This window comes from Convolutriloba macropyga, chromosome 9 (assembly GCF_964194025.1).
Source record: "Convolutriloba macropyga chromosome 9, txConMacr16.3, whole genome shotgun sequence".
Taxonomy (NCBI): Eukaryota; Metazoa; Xenacoelomorpha; order Acoela; family Convolutidae; genus Convolutriloba; species Convolutriloba macropyga.
Genome location: NC_134476.1, coordinates 3,404,536 through 3,420,323, shown reverse-complemented (window position 1 = coordinate 3,420,323; position 15,788 = coordinate 3,404,536). Strand labels below are relative to the sequence as shown.

The following is a 15,788-nucleotide window of genomic DNA, read 5'->3' as shown; positions in this document are numbered from 1 at the left end:
GAGATCAAAAAAACTCAAATTTGTTGATAGAAGTAAAGATGTAATGCATCTTCATCTGTGTGTAGAAAACAACGATGAGATTGAAACATGCCTTTCTTGAGACAGCATTGGCAGCATACTTGGGTGTGACCTCTCCTGCCCTCACGGCATCACACAGCTGCAATGTCGCATCCCAATCCGGTTCCAGAAGGTTGCTGCTCGTCGCCTTGTCCAGTAACCTGAAAGGCCATCATTAACTTACAGCTCATTTGAGGAAATATTTTTTATATATCTTGATTTTTTATAAGTTGATTTCTTTCCTTCCACCTCCCCGTGAACAAAATTTTACTTATTAGCATGTGCATGATCCATTTTCCATGCTCATTTATACACAAAATAGAACTGTTTAAAACTGAACTGCCTAGAACTGTTACTTGGACACAAAGTTATGCGTTACGCTTGAGGGTGGTGGTTGTGGTGGTGGGGGTGGTAGTGGGGGGGGGGGGGGGGGGGGTGGAATTCTCTTCAATAATTTCACAATTTCGAATTAACGCACTTGTCAAAATTTCCCGTGCTGAAGGGCATCGTTTGTTAATTCTGCTTCGATTGAATTTGTCAGTTTGAACTCAATATCGAATCTGAAAACACAACAATGAAAGGTATAAATAAAATGTAACGTCTATATTTAGGTCATGACATAATTGTTACAATATCAGCCATTTGATCCACTCGTTATTCGTTAGTGTAACAATGACTGTATAAAAACAAAACGTCATCTCAATTATATAAATTGGTGAATTGTTCAACCGTTGTTAAAATGCAGCATTATTTTCATGAAAAGCTCTTTGATGTAAAGCGCAACCTGTGGTGAAAATAAACAAGTAATTGAGCCAATTTGTTAGAAATTAACCGGAAAACTCACAGCAATATTCATCGAGTTACCCAAATCAATTAGTCATAGTAACCATCGAAAAAAATTCTCGTTCTGGAAAAATTATCAATCTTGAAATATTTAACAAGTACACTTAGCTCGAACTCTACAGGACATTCAACAATTTAAAAATTACTTTAGGGAACAAAAAAACTCTAAATTAATTTCCTGACTTTTATTACACAGTGCCGCGTTGGCTTAGTAGTAACACCATAGAGCCAGAATCTTGCATGGTTCAACTTTTTTTCATCCCGCTTCATTAAACCCCACATATCTTTACCAAATGAGGTAACTAAAATTATGGCTGATTTTGTATGCATCGACTGGGGGTAAAAAGTAGCCTCGCTGTAGGCTCTTTATAGTTTTAAAGAAACAAACCAAAGGAAAGATATTATCGCCTGCTTAAAAGATTTCAAAGAGTGATGAACTTCGTTTATTTTTACTGCAGTCAATTACCAAGCATAAATCAGTTCATCTGTTGAAACACGCACATGAACAGTAAGAATGAATTTGCCAGATTCTAAAATGTGAGATTTTCCCATTAACAGTAGCAGAATTAAACTTAAGCCAGATTTCAGAACTGTACCAGTGCCGGCATTTCAAAACGTGCTGGTTTCATGTCAAGCGAGGTTACGTGACTCCTGCTAACATCTCGAACTACTGCCTGCTTCTAAATTAAAGCCAGATATTTTTAATGACTGCACCAGAGTCTAATGTATTACACTTATACAAGATCAAATAAACCTAAGGAAGCATTCCTGACGGTGACAAACGTAATTGAATCAAGTATATGAACACAAATAAGTTGCTTCAAGGTAAAAACCTAAGAAACCGTTCAAAAAATGCCCAGAAGAAAATTTATCTCTAAAACTAACGAATAAATAACTCAGTGAATTGACCAGTGCAAAAAATTAATTTAATGCGTTTGCATCATTTCTCCATGCTCTACTATATTTTTTATTTAAATCCACGTTTAAAAAGGTGATAAAAATGCGCGCATGAGAGGAAATTTATTACTCAAACAACCCAAATTTAATTTATTTAATTTCAAACAACCCAAAAAATTTATTCACTGAAACGGTGGCTGTAGATGTCGCAATTTTGATATAAAGAGAGATCGATGAAAACTCTAGAAGATAAAGACAATTTTGAAATATCCATTGGAAAGGAAAAAAATTTTCTCACTGTTTCTTTTCTGTTCACCATGACGAGCAGATTTAACAAAGATGGAAAAATTTTCAAACTCAACGAGAGAAAGCAGAAAATTGGCTAACTTTCTACTTTCAAACATAAATCGAATAACGTCAGATGAATTGCTCTGGTGGATTGTCAGATGAACGAACGACGGTGGCAATTTAGTTGAAAGGAGGCGTAGCTTAAATTTATAAGTGCAAAAAAATCTTCCCCTGGAAGTTCGAAGCCGGAGCTGCATATTGGCAGAATAACACCTTACCGCTTCCCTACAACGCCATTGTTTTCTATTCTCTCTCAGCAACAAACTTTTTTAGAACGAGAGCAACTTGGATCATTCAAAAATGAAGAACAAGCGTGAAGACGTCAGCCAAAAAGTTCAAGAACATACTAGAGAAAATGTGAAAACGTTCAGCAAAAGTTTGCAATAAAAAAGACGCACGTTTACAATAATTGCCTCAAACTTTGTTTGAGACCAATTAAAAAAGTTTTTTGACGGTTATCATATTTCTGGGCCTATAAGCTTTAAAAAAAAGTACTCCGATATCGAAATTATTTATCACAAAAAGTTGCCCCGAGAACCCATCTTATGAGGCAAAAAAAGTTGACGGCTCAAAGTTGATTTCCGAACCAACTACAAATCACTTTAACTCAATTTGCGCTAAAAACTAGCGAATGAAAAATTCAGTGAATTGACCAGTGCGAAACTTGTTTTAAACACTTTGTTTTAAATTCAAACAAAAAATGTTTACTATTACGGGGGCTATAGAAAATAAGCGAGATGTCCCTATTTTGATATAAAACGAGATAGATGAAAACTAAGAAAAACACAGTGTTGAAATATCCATTGGAGACAAATTTTACCATTGGATTTCTAAAAATTTCTGTTCACTGTAACGAGCAGACTCACCGAAGATGGAAAACTTTTTAAACTAACGTAGGATGAATTGCTCTCGAAGGACCGACGGCGGCAATTTAATTTAGAGGGGGCGTGGCTAAAAAATGTTTTAAGCGTGTTGAAAAATCTTCCCCATTGGAGATTCGAATCCGGACCTGCATATTGGCAGCCTGGCACCTTAACACTGCCCTAGAATGACTGTTTTCCCTTCTCTCTCAGCAACAAAGTATTTCAGAACGAGAGCTACTTGGATCACTGAAAAATGAAGAACAAAAGTGTGAAAAAGTCAGTAAATAAGTCTAAAAATATACCCGAGAAAATGCAAATGCATCAAGCAAAAATTTTGCATAAGAAAGACACACACGTTTACAATAATTGCTTCAAACTTTGTTTGAGACCAATCCCTAGAAAACTTGGACTATTGATTATTCATCTTATTATAACAAAACTTAGAACCTCTCTTCGTGATTTTAAGTCTTGGGAGCATTTTCATTGATTTGTACACTTAAGGACTAAGATAGCTGTCCATCAATGTATTATGCCCTCCGATCAGTTTCCCCACACTAGCATAAATATCCCCCAATTCTAAGAAATTCTCCAATTCTGGTTGCAGCACAATGGAAATAACGAACAATGGAAAGTCCCCTACACAACCTCATGTCAGAAAAAAAGAGTAATTGCAACATGTCTGTTTTCAAGTAGCTAAAACCAATTTTTTTTCAAATATAAACTTCTTTGTATACGTCAACAAAACAGGGAAAAATTTACATTCCAACTAAAGTCTACTTTTTCATAGCTAAGTAACTAGACATTGGGAGATATACGTTAAAATCTGGTTTCCGTTCCTCAGACAAAGATGCCGCAGGAACACAGCTGGTCAAGTCACCCAGACTTTTAGCCGGTTTCATTCCGGTTCCAGAGCTTCCCAAAGAAGAATAATAAGAATGGTCCGCTGTGTTATTGTCATTCTTCGCCATTTTGACTTTATTGTTATCGTTATATGACATTTGTGCTGACATGGGTTGGGTAGTACCAATTGATAATTGATTACTATTAGTTAATAAATTTGAGCTCATAGCACCATTGGGCACGTATTGTGAATTTGAAAGGGAATTTTGGGTCGACTTATTCGGGTCAAGTGGGTTGTCCATCCTCGGACTTAGAGACCTCGGACCCGAAATAACGTGGTTCCCAAAACTATCCGCAACTTGGTTAAACGCATTGGTCCCATTGGGATTCGAACCAACGCTTGCATCATGATGGGTAGCTGTGAAGGGAATTTGAATAGGATTCCCCGTTGCACCAGAAGCAGCAATTTGATTTGAAGTTGAGGTGTTTTGAAATCGTTGATAATTTAACATGGACTGATCGCTCGAAGGTTGAGATGGAGTAAAATGCCGAGTCAGAGGCAGATACGCAGAAAAAGTTGATGATTGAAAATTCGCAGTTGTAGTTGACAGTTGAGGGTTTTTATTTTCTGTGGAGATATCAAAATTCAAACCATTGACGTTTCTCTGACCAGCAGGAAAATGATGACTAATGCCTTGTTGGGTTAAATTAGAGTTTAAATAAGAATTGTGATAAATAACCGGAACAGAGCTCCTCTTCAAATTAGTTTGATTAGCAAATTCGGCATTTGTGTTGATAGTTGCTGCATTTTGCATAGAGAACGAATTTGGAGCTGTTCCCGTCTGAGAAATTGGGCCGCTTTTTGTGTCAGCGGGTGAGTAATAGTTAGAACCCAAAGTAGTATAGCCACTTAACCCGACGGAGGTTTGGGTGACTGATAACGGGTTCGCATAAATTTGGTTTGGTTGATTCGCAGAATGATTATTCGGTCCTACATGATTGAAAACTGTCTGATTATTTCGATAAGCATTACTTTGTCCACTCGTAGACTTTGTCATGAAAATCTGTTCCAACTCCTTCAAATCGTTCACACTTTGAATGGCGACCGTATCGAAGGGTGTCGTGTTGTCCTCAAACTCTGAATAATTTATAAACTGAGTCGAAGCTGGTCTCGGTTGTGATTTCAAATCGCGCTGACTTGAGTTACCTGAAACCTTTTTATTCGAGCCTGCAGCATAAAATGGAACAGAAGTTGATACAGATCCATTTTCATTTCCTGGTTGTAAATCAGCTCCGGAGTTCAAATGACCGGTCATTTCGAACGGAAGTCGTGATCTAACGCCCTGTTCCGAGCCAGCTTGAGGTATTTCACCTTCTTGGCGATTGTTTCTTTCAATTCTTTCATCATTCATTGCGTAAACTGACATTTCGCTAGAATTCGGTCGATCGTAATCAACGTTTCTCGAGTACAAAACCTGAGAAATCGAACGTTCGCTGCTTTCAGCCATCGTTTCTGTGTTCTCTGATTTTGCACATACTAAGTTTTCTGTTGTAGATGGCAGTTTCGAAACTTTAGTTGATTGAGCGTGTTCGTTTAGCTTGCTTTGAATATTTTTGAATAATAATCCGTTTTTAGCAGTAATTTCACTTTCAAAAGAGTCATTCGTCTGCTTAGCTTGAACTTCAGAAGCTGGGGAATTTGTTGAAAGACTTTCGCGATGCAGAATTTGTTCATCATTTTTTGAACTTCGCTCATTATTCGATGCGGGTTTTGGTTGTTCGTTTTCTTTCTGTTTCGTTTTGAACTGATTTGATTTCTCGATCAATTTCTGCTTGGCCATTTCTTGTCGATGTTTCTGATTTTCAGCCTCAAGTCGCTTTAAAGTTTCCTTTTGATTCGATAGATAGAATTCGTTTTCTTCACAGAGCTTCAATGCCTGCATTTCGGAGGCAAAGTCCGGCTAGAAAGGAGAAACAAACTCAACGGATTACATCAACGCATTCTCTGAAGTTAGATGTCACTCTTCAATACCGATGACTAGCAAACTTGAAGCAAAAATATTGCACACAGGGTTCCGACCCTACCCATTCACATTTTTAAACTAAATTGTCTACCAAATAAAAACATAGGAAAGCTTTAAAAATTCACATACCGTTCAAAAATATGTGGTTGAGTTTTAAAAAATTGCAAAAAAATAAACGAATTAAACAATGCCTTGCACCATTACAGGGCCAATGAGACACACCATTAATGAGAACTAGGAAACAAAACAAAAACAAAACATTAATTACGACGGCAAAAAATCAAAACCAGTTTTCAAAATACTTTACTAAGAAAGTCAAGAAAACCATCAGATAAAATAAAAATTACTTTAATTAACTTGTGGTTCATTAGAAAGAGGATGGGACCCCTTATTAATCGGACTAGATAATAAGTAGACAAAAGGAGAAAAGGGGCAGAGTTCAAAAATCATAGAATTTTTTGAAAACAAATAAAATCAAAAGTCATAACAACTAATAGCGTTTAAGAAACACTTGACAGAGTTACACATATCTCCTGAGTAAGCCACTGGAACCTGTGATTGGTGAGACTTAGTCATAAGACTACAAAATAAATACCCACAGAATTCAAAAACTTTCAAATTACGAAATCACGAAGTTTTGAAGATTAAAATCATTAACTATTAACTTCAGATTGTATATACGACCAATTGGCTGCCAAGTGAACACCAATGGGAACAGTTATTAAAGGTACTATGTGAAAAGATAAAAAAAGATCTCAAATATTGTTGAGCATAAAAAACAGTGTCCTATAAAACGTCAGTTGAAGCATTAAACCAATAGTTTAATCTTTGCTATATCAGAAACTGTTATTAATCTGCTATTGATGAGACTAAGTTACACGTTAAAATAGCTAGCAGATTGCCACAAAATAGTTGCGATACCTTCCTTGTTCCGCAAACGGTTTCAAACTGATAGTAAAAAACGGACACCATTTTTTAAAATACTGAGCTGTTATATTTTGATTGGGAATCTGTTTAACATATTGCTGCTTCTATTAGCTGTCCTCATATACCCTTCAAACAGAGTGACGCGCACTCCCTTGACCTTATCTTCTTGCATTAAAGTGAAGAAAAATCAATTTCAGAGTGAAGCCATTTTTGACAGGGAGGTAGGTCACGTGTGACCAAAAAATTAATCACACGAATGAACGAAAACCCTCTCCACTAAGAGTGAAAAATGACGTCATACACGCAATTTAGTTAAAATTGCACGAATGAATGATTAAAAAGCAGATTGGAATTGACGTTATATGGTCGTAACAAAAATAGTGTTAGCGCAAAAAACCAAGAGAAGACCAATAATAGCCTCAGCTATCACTTTGCGGCTATTATTCAGAACAATTATTAAAATAAATTTCAGGACAACAAAAGGAACAAATGCAGGCAAAATCTTAAAAAAAATCAAACATACAAAAATAAAAAAAGCAAGAAGAAGTTAGTGAAGCTACTAAAAACAAATTATTCCATCAAAACGCTATATAAGTTGGATTGGCTCTTTTTCAGTGTCAATGGAACCTGTGAATATTGTGATAACTTGACATGACCTCACAAAAGAGGTCATATGCCCCAAAAATATGGCCATATCCCAAAATCAGATTTTTATGGAAACTTGTATCCAGAAATTAAAACCATTAGCAATCAAGTGACCTTAAACACGTTCACTTATATCTCAATAGAAAAATAATGAGATCTTTCATCAATCAGAATAAGTTACAATCACAACAAAAAAGAGGAATTAACTAAAAATTCGATAAAAACTCAAGAAAAATTTCAAAGATATTAAAAGCGTACGATGTCAGGGAAAATTTTTTCATCTTCAATTTAGGCCATCTCAATAACTTCAGCACACTACGCAAGTATAGGAGCAGAGAAGACCACTCATGGCCTCTAATAAAACTTAATGCCCATAAAACTTAATTTTCCAAACAAAAACATAATAATACAAGTCCTGAACAGAATATCAAAGAATTTTCAATAGAAAATTAGACCTAGCAACAACTACAAATTGATTCGCAAAAGCAATCAAAAACACCAATCCAAAAACCTGGAAAAAAATTAATCACAGTGACGCACGTGAAACTTCATAGCAATCGAAAAAGCTAATTGTTGTTCAAATACCGTTTTCACCTTCTAATTTACGATTAGAAACCCAAAAAATACTTTTCCGCTGCAAAACCTTTATCGCTCCACTTCACGTTTCGGGGTAAGCACAATCACCACTCTATTTGACTTCAAAAAACAATTAACTGTGAACAGACCTAAAAAAGTCTCCGGAACTGACCCAAAGACTCCGGAACTGACCCAAAGTAAAGAGGACCGTACGCCCTAGCCAACCACCAACTAATCATAAAAAGTATTTAACATTTCAATTTGAATCAACACGCAGAGGAAACAAATAAGAAAAGCAAACCCCGATAAAATTTACCTGAAAAATCTGCACAAGTTAGGACAACAATTGTTGTATGATAGAGTTCGTCTCAGTTAAAAAAACAACAACATGATCCAGAAAACAAGACAAGAGTTACTTGAATACCGCGAAACGAAAAAAACTCAAAAACTCAAAATGAAATACAAAATTACTACCTTCTCAGACTACTCAAACTTACGAAATTCTTTTCAATCTGCTGCGTGCCATCAAACTTTCTGAATAATCATTTAAAATATGCTTGTTTGGCGACTGACCACTGAAGAAACAGAGACAGAAACATTTAAAAAGAAGTGAAAAAAAAGTGTTGCATTTATTTCATTGAGAACTCCCGCAAAACTTCAACCAAAAAATTTGAAAAAAAATGGAGACAAAAATTGCTATAAAGCGACTAAAATCTAAAAGGGCAAAATTGCGAAAATACAAAAATAGATCAAAGGTTGATCTTACACTCTATTATTTGCTTCAAGTGGTTAATAGCGCTTTCAAAAGTACAGTTACTGCTTGACATAATCCAAAAAGACGCGCCGAAAAAATTATGAGTTAAAGCTGAAAAAACTGCTTTCAAAAAGCTGCACATAAAAAAATTGTTTATTTGGCACAAACTACATTTCTGGCTCTCAGGACAACTAATTGAAAAAAAACCTTTTTGACTTTTGTTCGGCACATTAATCGAAACATCTTTTCAGGTGTAGTATTGGATTTTCTGAAACGCATTCACTAATATAGAAATCACCGATCAAAAAAGGAACCATTACTCCTCGAGTCTCAAAAAACAGCGCCCCAATGCAAAAAAAAATTGTAATAAAAACATAACTGGCATACTGCCGGAATAACTGCGAAACAGAGTGTCGTGCCGTTTAATACAGATCTCCGTTTAACACAGAGATATAAGATGAAAAATTTATCGACGCTGCTGAAAAAGCTATGTAAAAGTATTCAGCAATATAAATAACGCTTGTTAAAATTCACGCCGCGGAAGCAATTTTATCAATTTTATTAGGGATAGTTATTACACATTAGTTCCTTTGACCTTAAACTAATTCAAAATAACCTTATGTTTTAAAGTGCCAAGGTCATTTTATTGAGTGAGGTAAGTCACGCATGATCAAAATCTAATCACACAACTTACCTAAAAACTTCTACTGGACAGACTGAGAAATGACGTCACGCAAAGGCAATTAGTGAGAGGAACTCATTCAGAGACTTTTCAGGAAATTTTTCAGCTTTGCTGTGTAGCAAATAAAAAAACCGTTAAACGACGAAAAAAAACCAGACACAAGTGAAAGAACTTTTTCAACTAAGCAAGAAATTGGACCTAGAACAGATTGGACAATAAATGGACTAGGAAAGCTACTTAAAAAAATCGATCAAAAATGAACAAAAAAAGCAAAAACTAAATTCAAATGGCCGCATGTGAACAAAAAAACCACAATCGAGACACTGAATTTTTGTTCAAACACCGTTTTCTCACTGCTTTGAAATTGGTGTGAAAAAACGCAGCAAAACCACTCGCTTTTTGCTGCACTTCCTGTTTCGGCGTGAACAAAAATAACCGCTCCAATTTGACTTCAAAAATGAGAATGTCTGAACAGATCTCAAAAAAGAGAGCAGGAATACAATTCAAATTCTTTGAATTGTAAAAAAAACATAGCCGGAAGAATTCCGGAAGCGACTCGAAGCACCAAAACTTCACAAAAAGCTTAAGCCATTACCTTTTGTATTAAACCATTAACTCATTACCTCCCCGGGTCTGATCTAAAAATCGGTGAAATTTAAACCACTGTCACCAAGAGAAAGAAAATGCAGCAAAATTTTATTATTGAAAACGTTTGGTAACGTTAAAAAAATCTGAAACTTTTAGGATGATCAAAAAAACTGATAGCCTGACAAAGCTGACAGGGCCATCAATTGCCCTTAGATAATTAATGATTCTAATCTCAAAAAGATCGCGAAAGCAAACGGCAGATAAAAACTTTTCAAAAAAGACAGGAAAGTGAAAATTATTAAAAAGAGTGCTCAAACTTAAGAATCAGAGAACCACTACAATTAGATTTCTAATCAAGGCAATTAGGACAAAAAAACATGATTCTTCCTTGTTGTATATATGCTAGACAACATGATTTCATACTAATTCAAAAATTAAATTAATCATAGAAAAACAAAAGCAACAGAATAATATTCAAAGGCAAACAATCGTCTAAAAACAATACCACGCCCGGAAGAAAATTGCAATGAATAGTAAAAAGTCAAAATGTTGGAAAAGACTTTCTAGCAAACTCCCAGTACTGCCTTATTTTGAATTAAATCAATTGCAAAGCGAAGAAACCAAGATCTAAGAAAAAGCTGAATTCATTCAATTTTTTAAAAACTGAAAAAATCAATATAACGAATACAAAAGTAGGTGCCACGACAAAACTAGAAAGATACAAACGAGAATGTGAAGAATATGGACACAATGTTAGGAACACCGTAACAAAAAGACCAATTCTTGATTTTTGAAAGTTGAAAATCAAATTTAAAAAAATCAAGAAAAACGAGTACATTTCATTGATCAGCATTCGAGACATAGAAAAGACAACGAGTCACTCGAGACAAAAATCCAACTTTCTAAACAGAATAAAACAAGAAAAAGCAGAATTCAGACGTACGAAACAATGAAACATTTTGCAAAAAAGTGGTCAAAAAATATTTAAGACAGCATTTATGAAAAAAATTTATCTGTTTTTTCAAAACCTTAACACCAAAAAATGATTGAATTTTTATTGAAACGAAATTGAAGTCCCTAATGTTCCCCAAAATACTATTTCTAGTAATTAAAAGCAAAATACAAACAAAATACTGAAAAAATTTGGCAAAAAAACTACGAAATCGGATTAGCAAATGTACAATTTTATGAAACAAAATTACATCGAGGTAGAAAGAGGCATTGAGTATATGAATTATCAAAGGGAAGTTGCCATATTAACTGATTTTTGACAAAAACAGCTAGAAGATCCAAAAAGGAAGAAATTAATAGAAAAAAAGCCAAAAATTAACTAAAAAATCAGGAAATATGTACCAATTTCGCATTTGAAACGCAATTTCAGGCTATGCAAAATACTGTGCTATCAATTTCCGGGGTTTACATTTCAACATAGCATCGATTAAAAATTATTTCTACAAAAACCAAATTACAAGCAAAAAAAAACTAGGCCACTTAGACGAAAAAACGGCTAAAAATGGTTATCTATATCTGCCATTCAGTCAAAAACTACTTTTCAATGTCAAAAAGTCATTCACTAAACGCAGCGCATGATCAAAAAACTTCTCTCGCTCAGAAAAAATTAGTTCACACTGCAATTTTACTCGCTTTCGCTTTTAGGTCAAAACATCGTCTGAACGAATAGTACTTCCGGTAAAAAAAAACCTTAAGAACATAGCCGGAAGAATTCCGGAAGCGACTCGAAGCGTCAGAACTTCACTAACAAAACCGTAATTGCAACGGAAGCCGCTACCTTTTGTATGAAACCATTAACTCATTACCTCCCCAGGTATGCTCTAAAAATTGGCGAAACTTAAACCACTGTCAACAAGAGAAACAAAATGCAGCAAAATTTTATATTATTGAAAACGTTTGGTAACGTTAAAAAATCCAAAATAATTAAGGTGGTCGAAAACCTGATAGTCTGAAAAAGCTGACAAGGTTATCAATAGCCCACAAATAATTCAATATTCTAATCTGAAAAAGATCATGAAAGCAAACGGCAGATAATAATCTTAGAAACTAATTTTAATATTTTCAAAAAAGAAAGCTCAAATTTAAGAATCAGAAAACACCTATAATTACACTTCTAATCACTGCGATTAAGACAAAAAAACAACATACACCTGTTCCTTCTTGTACATAAGCTAGACAACATGATTTCATACTAAATCAAAAATAAAATTGATCATAGAAAAGACATAAGCAGCAGAATATTCAAAGGCAAAAAATCGTTTTAATTAATACCAAGGCCGGAAGAAAGCTGTAGTAATTAGTCAAAAGTGGAAATTTTGGAAAAAGCGTGCTATCAAACTCTCAGTACTGCCTTATGTTGAATGAAATCAATTGCAAACCAAAGAAATGACGAAAATCTAAGAAAAAGCTGAAATCATTGATTTTTTACAACTGAAAAAATCAATATACCGAAAATAAATGTAGGTGCCAGGACAAAGCTAGAATGATACTAATTAGAATAATAATATGGGCGCAATGTAATGAACACCGTAACAAAAAGTCATTCTAGATTTTTGAAAGTTGAAAGTCAATTTAAAAAACAAGAAAAACGAATACATTTCATTGTTCAGCATTCAAGACATAGAAAAGATAACTAGTCATCCGATACGAACATCGATCCTCCTGAAGAGAACAAAAAGCAGGAAAAAGCAGAATTCATGAATACAAAACATTGAAACATTTTGCAAAAAAATGGTCAAAGAACTTTTAAGTTAAGACTGCATTTATGAAAAAGTTTTAACTGTTTTTTCAAAACTTAACGCCAAAAAATGAATGAATTTATATTGAAACGAAATTAAAGTCCCTCATGTTGCACAAAAAAACTATTTCTAGCAATTACAACCAAAATACAAACGAAAAACTGACGAAAATCGGAAAAAACTACGAAAATCGGATTAGCATAAGTACAATTTTATGAAACAAAATTACATCGAGGTAGAAAGAGGCGTTGAGTATAGGAATTATCAAAGAGAAGTTGCAATATTAACTGATTTTTGACAAAAAGACGGTTAAAAGATCCAAAAATGAAGAAATTAATATTAAAAAAGCTAAAAATTAACTAAAAAATCAAGAATTGTGTCAATTTTCAACTTGAAACGCATTTTCAGGCCCTGCAAAACACTGTGGTATCAACTTCCGAGGTTGACATTTTAATATAGTATCGAATAAAATTTATTTCTACAAGAAACCAAATTAAAAGCAAAAAAATTGGGCCACTTAGACGAAAAAACGGCTAAAAACGGTTATCTATATGTGCAATTCAGTCAAAAACTACTTTTCAAAGTCAAAAAGTCATTCACTAAACGCAGCGCATGATCAAAAAACTTTTCTCGCTTAGCGAAAATCTGTTCAACAAGACAGCTTTTCTCACTTTCGCTTTTAGGTCAAAATGCCGCGTGAACAAATCTACTTCCTGTAAAAAAAAAAACCGAGAGAAAACCAATACTGCTCTTCGAGTCGTAAAAACCAATACTCCTCTTCGAGTCGTAAAAACCACGAACACCGCAATATAGCTATAAACTTCGCAGCTATAAAAAGTCTGAGAACCAATACAATCCAAATTCTTTGTATTCTAAAAAAGCAATGAGAAAGCCAATATAGCCCCAGCTATCGCTCTGCAGCTATTAATGAACTTATCGGCTCAATACATTGGTTTAATATGCATCAAGATTCATTAAAAGTTGCGTCTAAATAAGTTCTGGAAATTAGTCAATTCAGACACACCCATGGCAAGCACCCTTGGGTTTAAGATCTTGGTTCAGGGTTCACAGAGCTATAATCTAACATACTAAACTAATAGAGTAAGCATAACTAACAGGCATCATGAGTGATTTAGAATCTCTGATGATTGCTGGAATGATCATGGTCCTGTAGTACTCTTCAAAATTAACCCCATTTAGACCCGACTGGGCACTCGACTCTACTGTTCCAGGGTTGGCCTCTAACTCATCGTCTTCATCTTCGGTGGGAGGTAGTAAGTGTTTGTAGGTATCACGCATTGAGGCAAAATCACCGTACCTGTAGTTCAGTTGCCGGACCAGGTCGCTCCCTGCAAAATATTTGTTTTAATACGCGAAAAAATGTCAAATTGGACAATTGACGGCAACCTGAGCAGCAGTAAAAATTGATGTTGTTGCACAGAGTACAAACTGACGGAACTGTTTCTAAATGTTTGTCATTACCACGCAAGATAACAAACTGATGAATTTCGCATGATATTTTTTGTACAGCCAACTAAGAGTATGACTACCCATTATGATTTTCATATACACCATTATTACGGTGTAAAATAACAATTGAGGAGGGTCGTAATAAAACGCACAAAACAACAAAGCTAAATACATTTTTCCCCAGATCGTTTTTATGGACTTGGATATAACGTTTTGTTGCAATCGTTTGTTTTCAGAAGTGATAGGCACCAGAAATCAAATCGAGTTCTTTATTAATGATGATGGAGGCTTAGCCACTCTTACCAGACCCAAAAGAGGCTGTGTTGAAAACCAAGTCTTTTTTGCCTTGATCCACAATATGAAAGGATAGAATTGAAAAGTAACTTTTACAAATTTTACTAACCATAGTATGACGAATTTTGAGATGACATTTTTGCACCAATTTCAGTTTACTCCAGTTGCAATCTCAATTTGACACAATTCGCACACATTTCAGCACCATCAATTAATATACCACAAGTGACGAGATTAACAGTAGCGTCAATGGAATTCTCAAATTATGACACATTGAAACTAATTGACTATTTGCATTGATAGTAGTACACACACGAACATGTCAGAACTTGAGGTTTGTACCAACGCATAATTATCTTCCAAAAGGGGCGATAAGAAGTGATTGAAATCAAGCCAGCAGCAACGATGACTAGCATACGATGGCTCCTAATTTGTTTCAACTCACATTAACAACTGAAAAATTAATTTCTTTTACTATGGTACCAAAAATCCACGTACAACTGTAGATTTTTTTAAAAAAACATCAAATGAATCTTTTTTTGTTTCAAATCAGTTCTTTGGTAGCCAGTTATTGAGCATTTCGAACGCATTAAGAAATTGTTTTCATACCTTTCACACAATTTTCTAACAACATCTGCGTGCAATTCGTTCCAAACTTCCGACACTTCCTTCTTATCTTTCCGAAGTTTCATAACCTCCGCTAAAACTCCATGCATTTACAAGTGGAGTAATATTCGGACTATATAGTGGCTATTACAGTTCATCCCAATACATTTCGTTGAAAATGCTGACAATCTGAGAAATAACTAGCAGGCCCGCAAAAACATTGCAAGAAAATCATTTAACAGAATAGGAGGTTTGAACCAAATTAGGATTTTTATACACAAGCCTGGGCTCGAAAACATGCTCCTCGTTTCAACGAAAAAGAGTAACATCCCAATATGGACGTCCAGGAAACTATTCGTTTTTTCCGCCCAACTCGAACCCTTGTCCCTCGTTTAACAGCCAGTGCTTTTATCCCTTACGCTACCGATGCCTATTGTTTACGTCTATTACCCTTTCTATTAAGCAAATGTCTGGTAGGTCACTATTTGGCTCGCGTAATTTTGGTATGCGGCTTTCTCAAAGGGCGGAAAAGCATGTGCAGATTAGGAGCCTTATGACTGTAAAGCGTGTCTCAAGGCGTATGCGTTACGCTCGGCTGTAGCTCTAAGGAGAGATAAAGCACGT

General features: G+C 35.0%; 2 protein-coding genes across 3 annotated transcripts in view; both read right to left on the bottom strand.

Annotated features, from left to right (window-relative positions):
• Positions 1-15,788, bottom strand: part of LOC142345565 (hepatocyte growth factor-regulated tyrosine kinase substrate-like) — a 99,828-nt gene that overhangs the window by 18,407 nt on the left and 65,633 nt on the right. For both annotated transcript variants that reach the window (XM_075397663.1, XM_075397662.1), the window contains exons 2-3: positions 536-619; positions 92-218 (exon numbers count right to left, since the gene is read on the bottom strand). In XM_075397663.1, coding sequence (XP_075253778.1) covers positions 92-218; positions 536-564 — 156 coding nt within the window. In that variant the 5' untranslated portion in view covers positions 565-619. The remainder of the gene's footprint in view (positions 1-91; positions 219-535; positions 620-15,788) is intronic.
• Positions 3,674-15,043, bottom strand: LOC142345564 (uncharacterized). Its single transcript, XM_075397661.1, has 3 exons — positions 14,668-15,043; positions 13,911-14,143; positions 3,674-5,809 (listed from the first exon to the last, which is right to left on the bottom strand). The coding sequence occupies exons 1-3, from the start codon at positions 14,693-14,695 to the stop codon at positions 3,782-3,784; spliced, it is 2,289 nt and encodes a 762-aa protein (XP_075253776.1). The 5' UTR covers positions 14,696-15,043; the 3' UTR covers positions 3,674-3,781.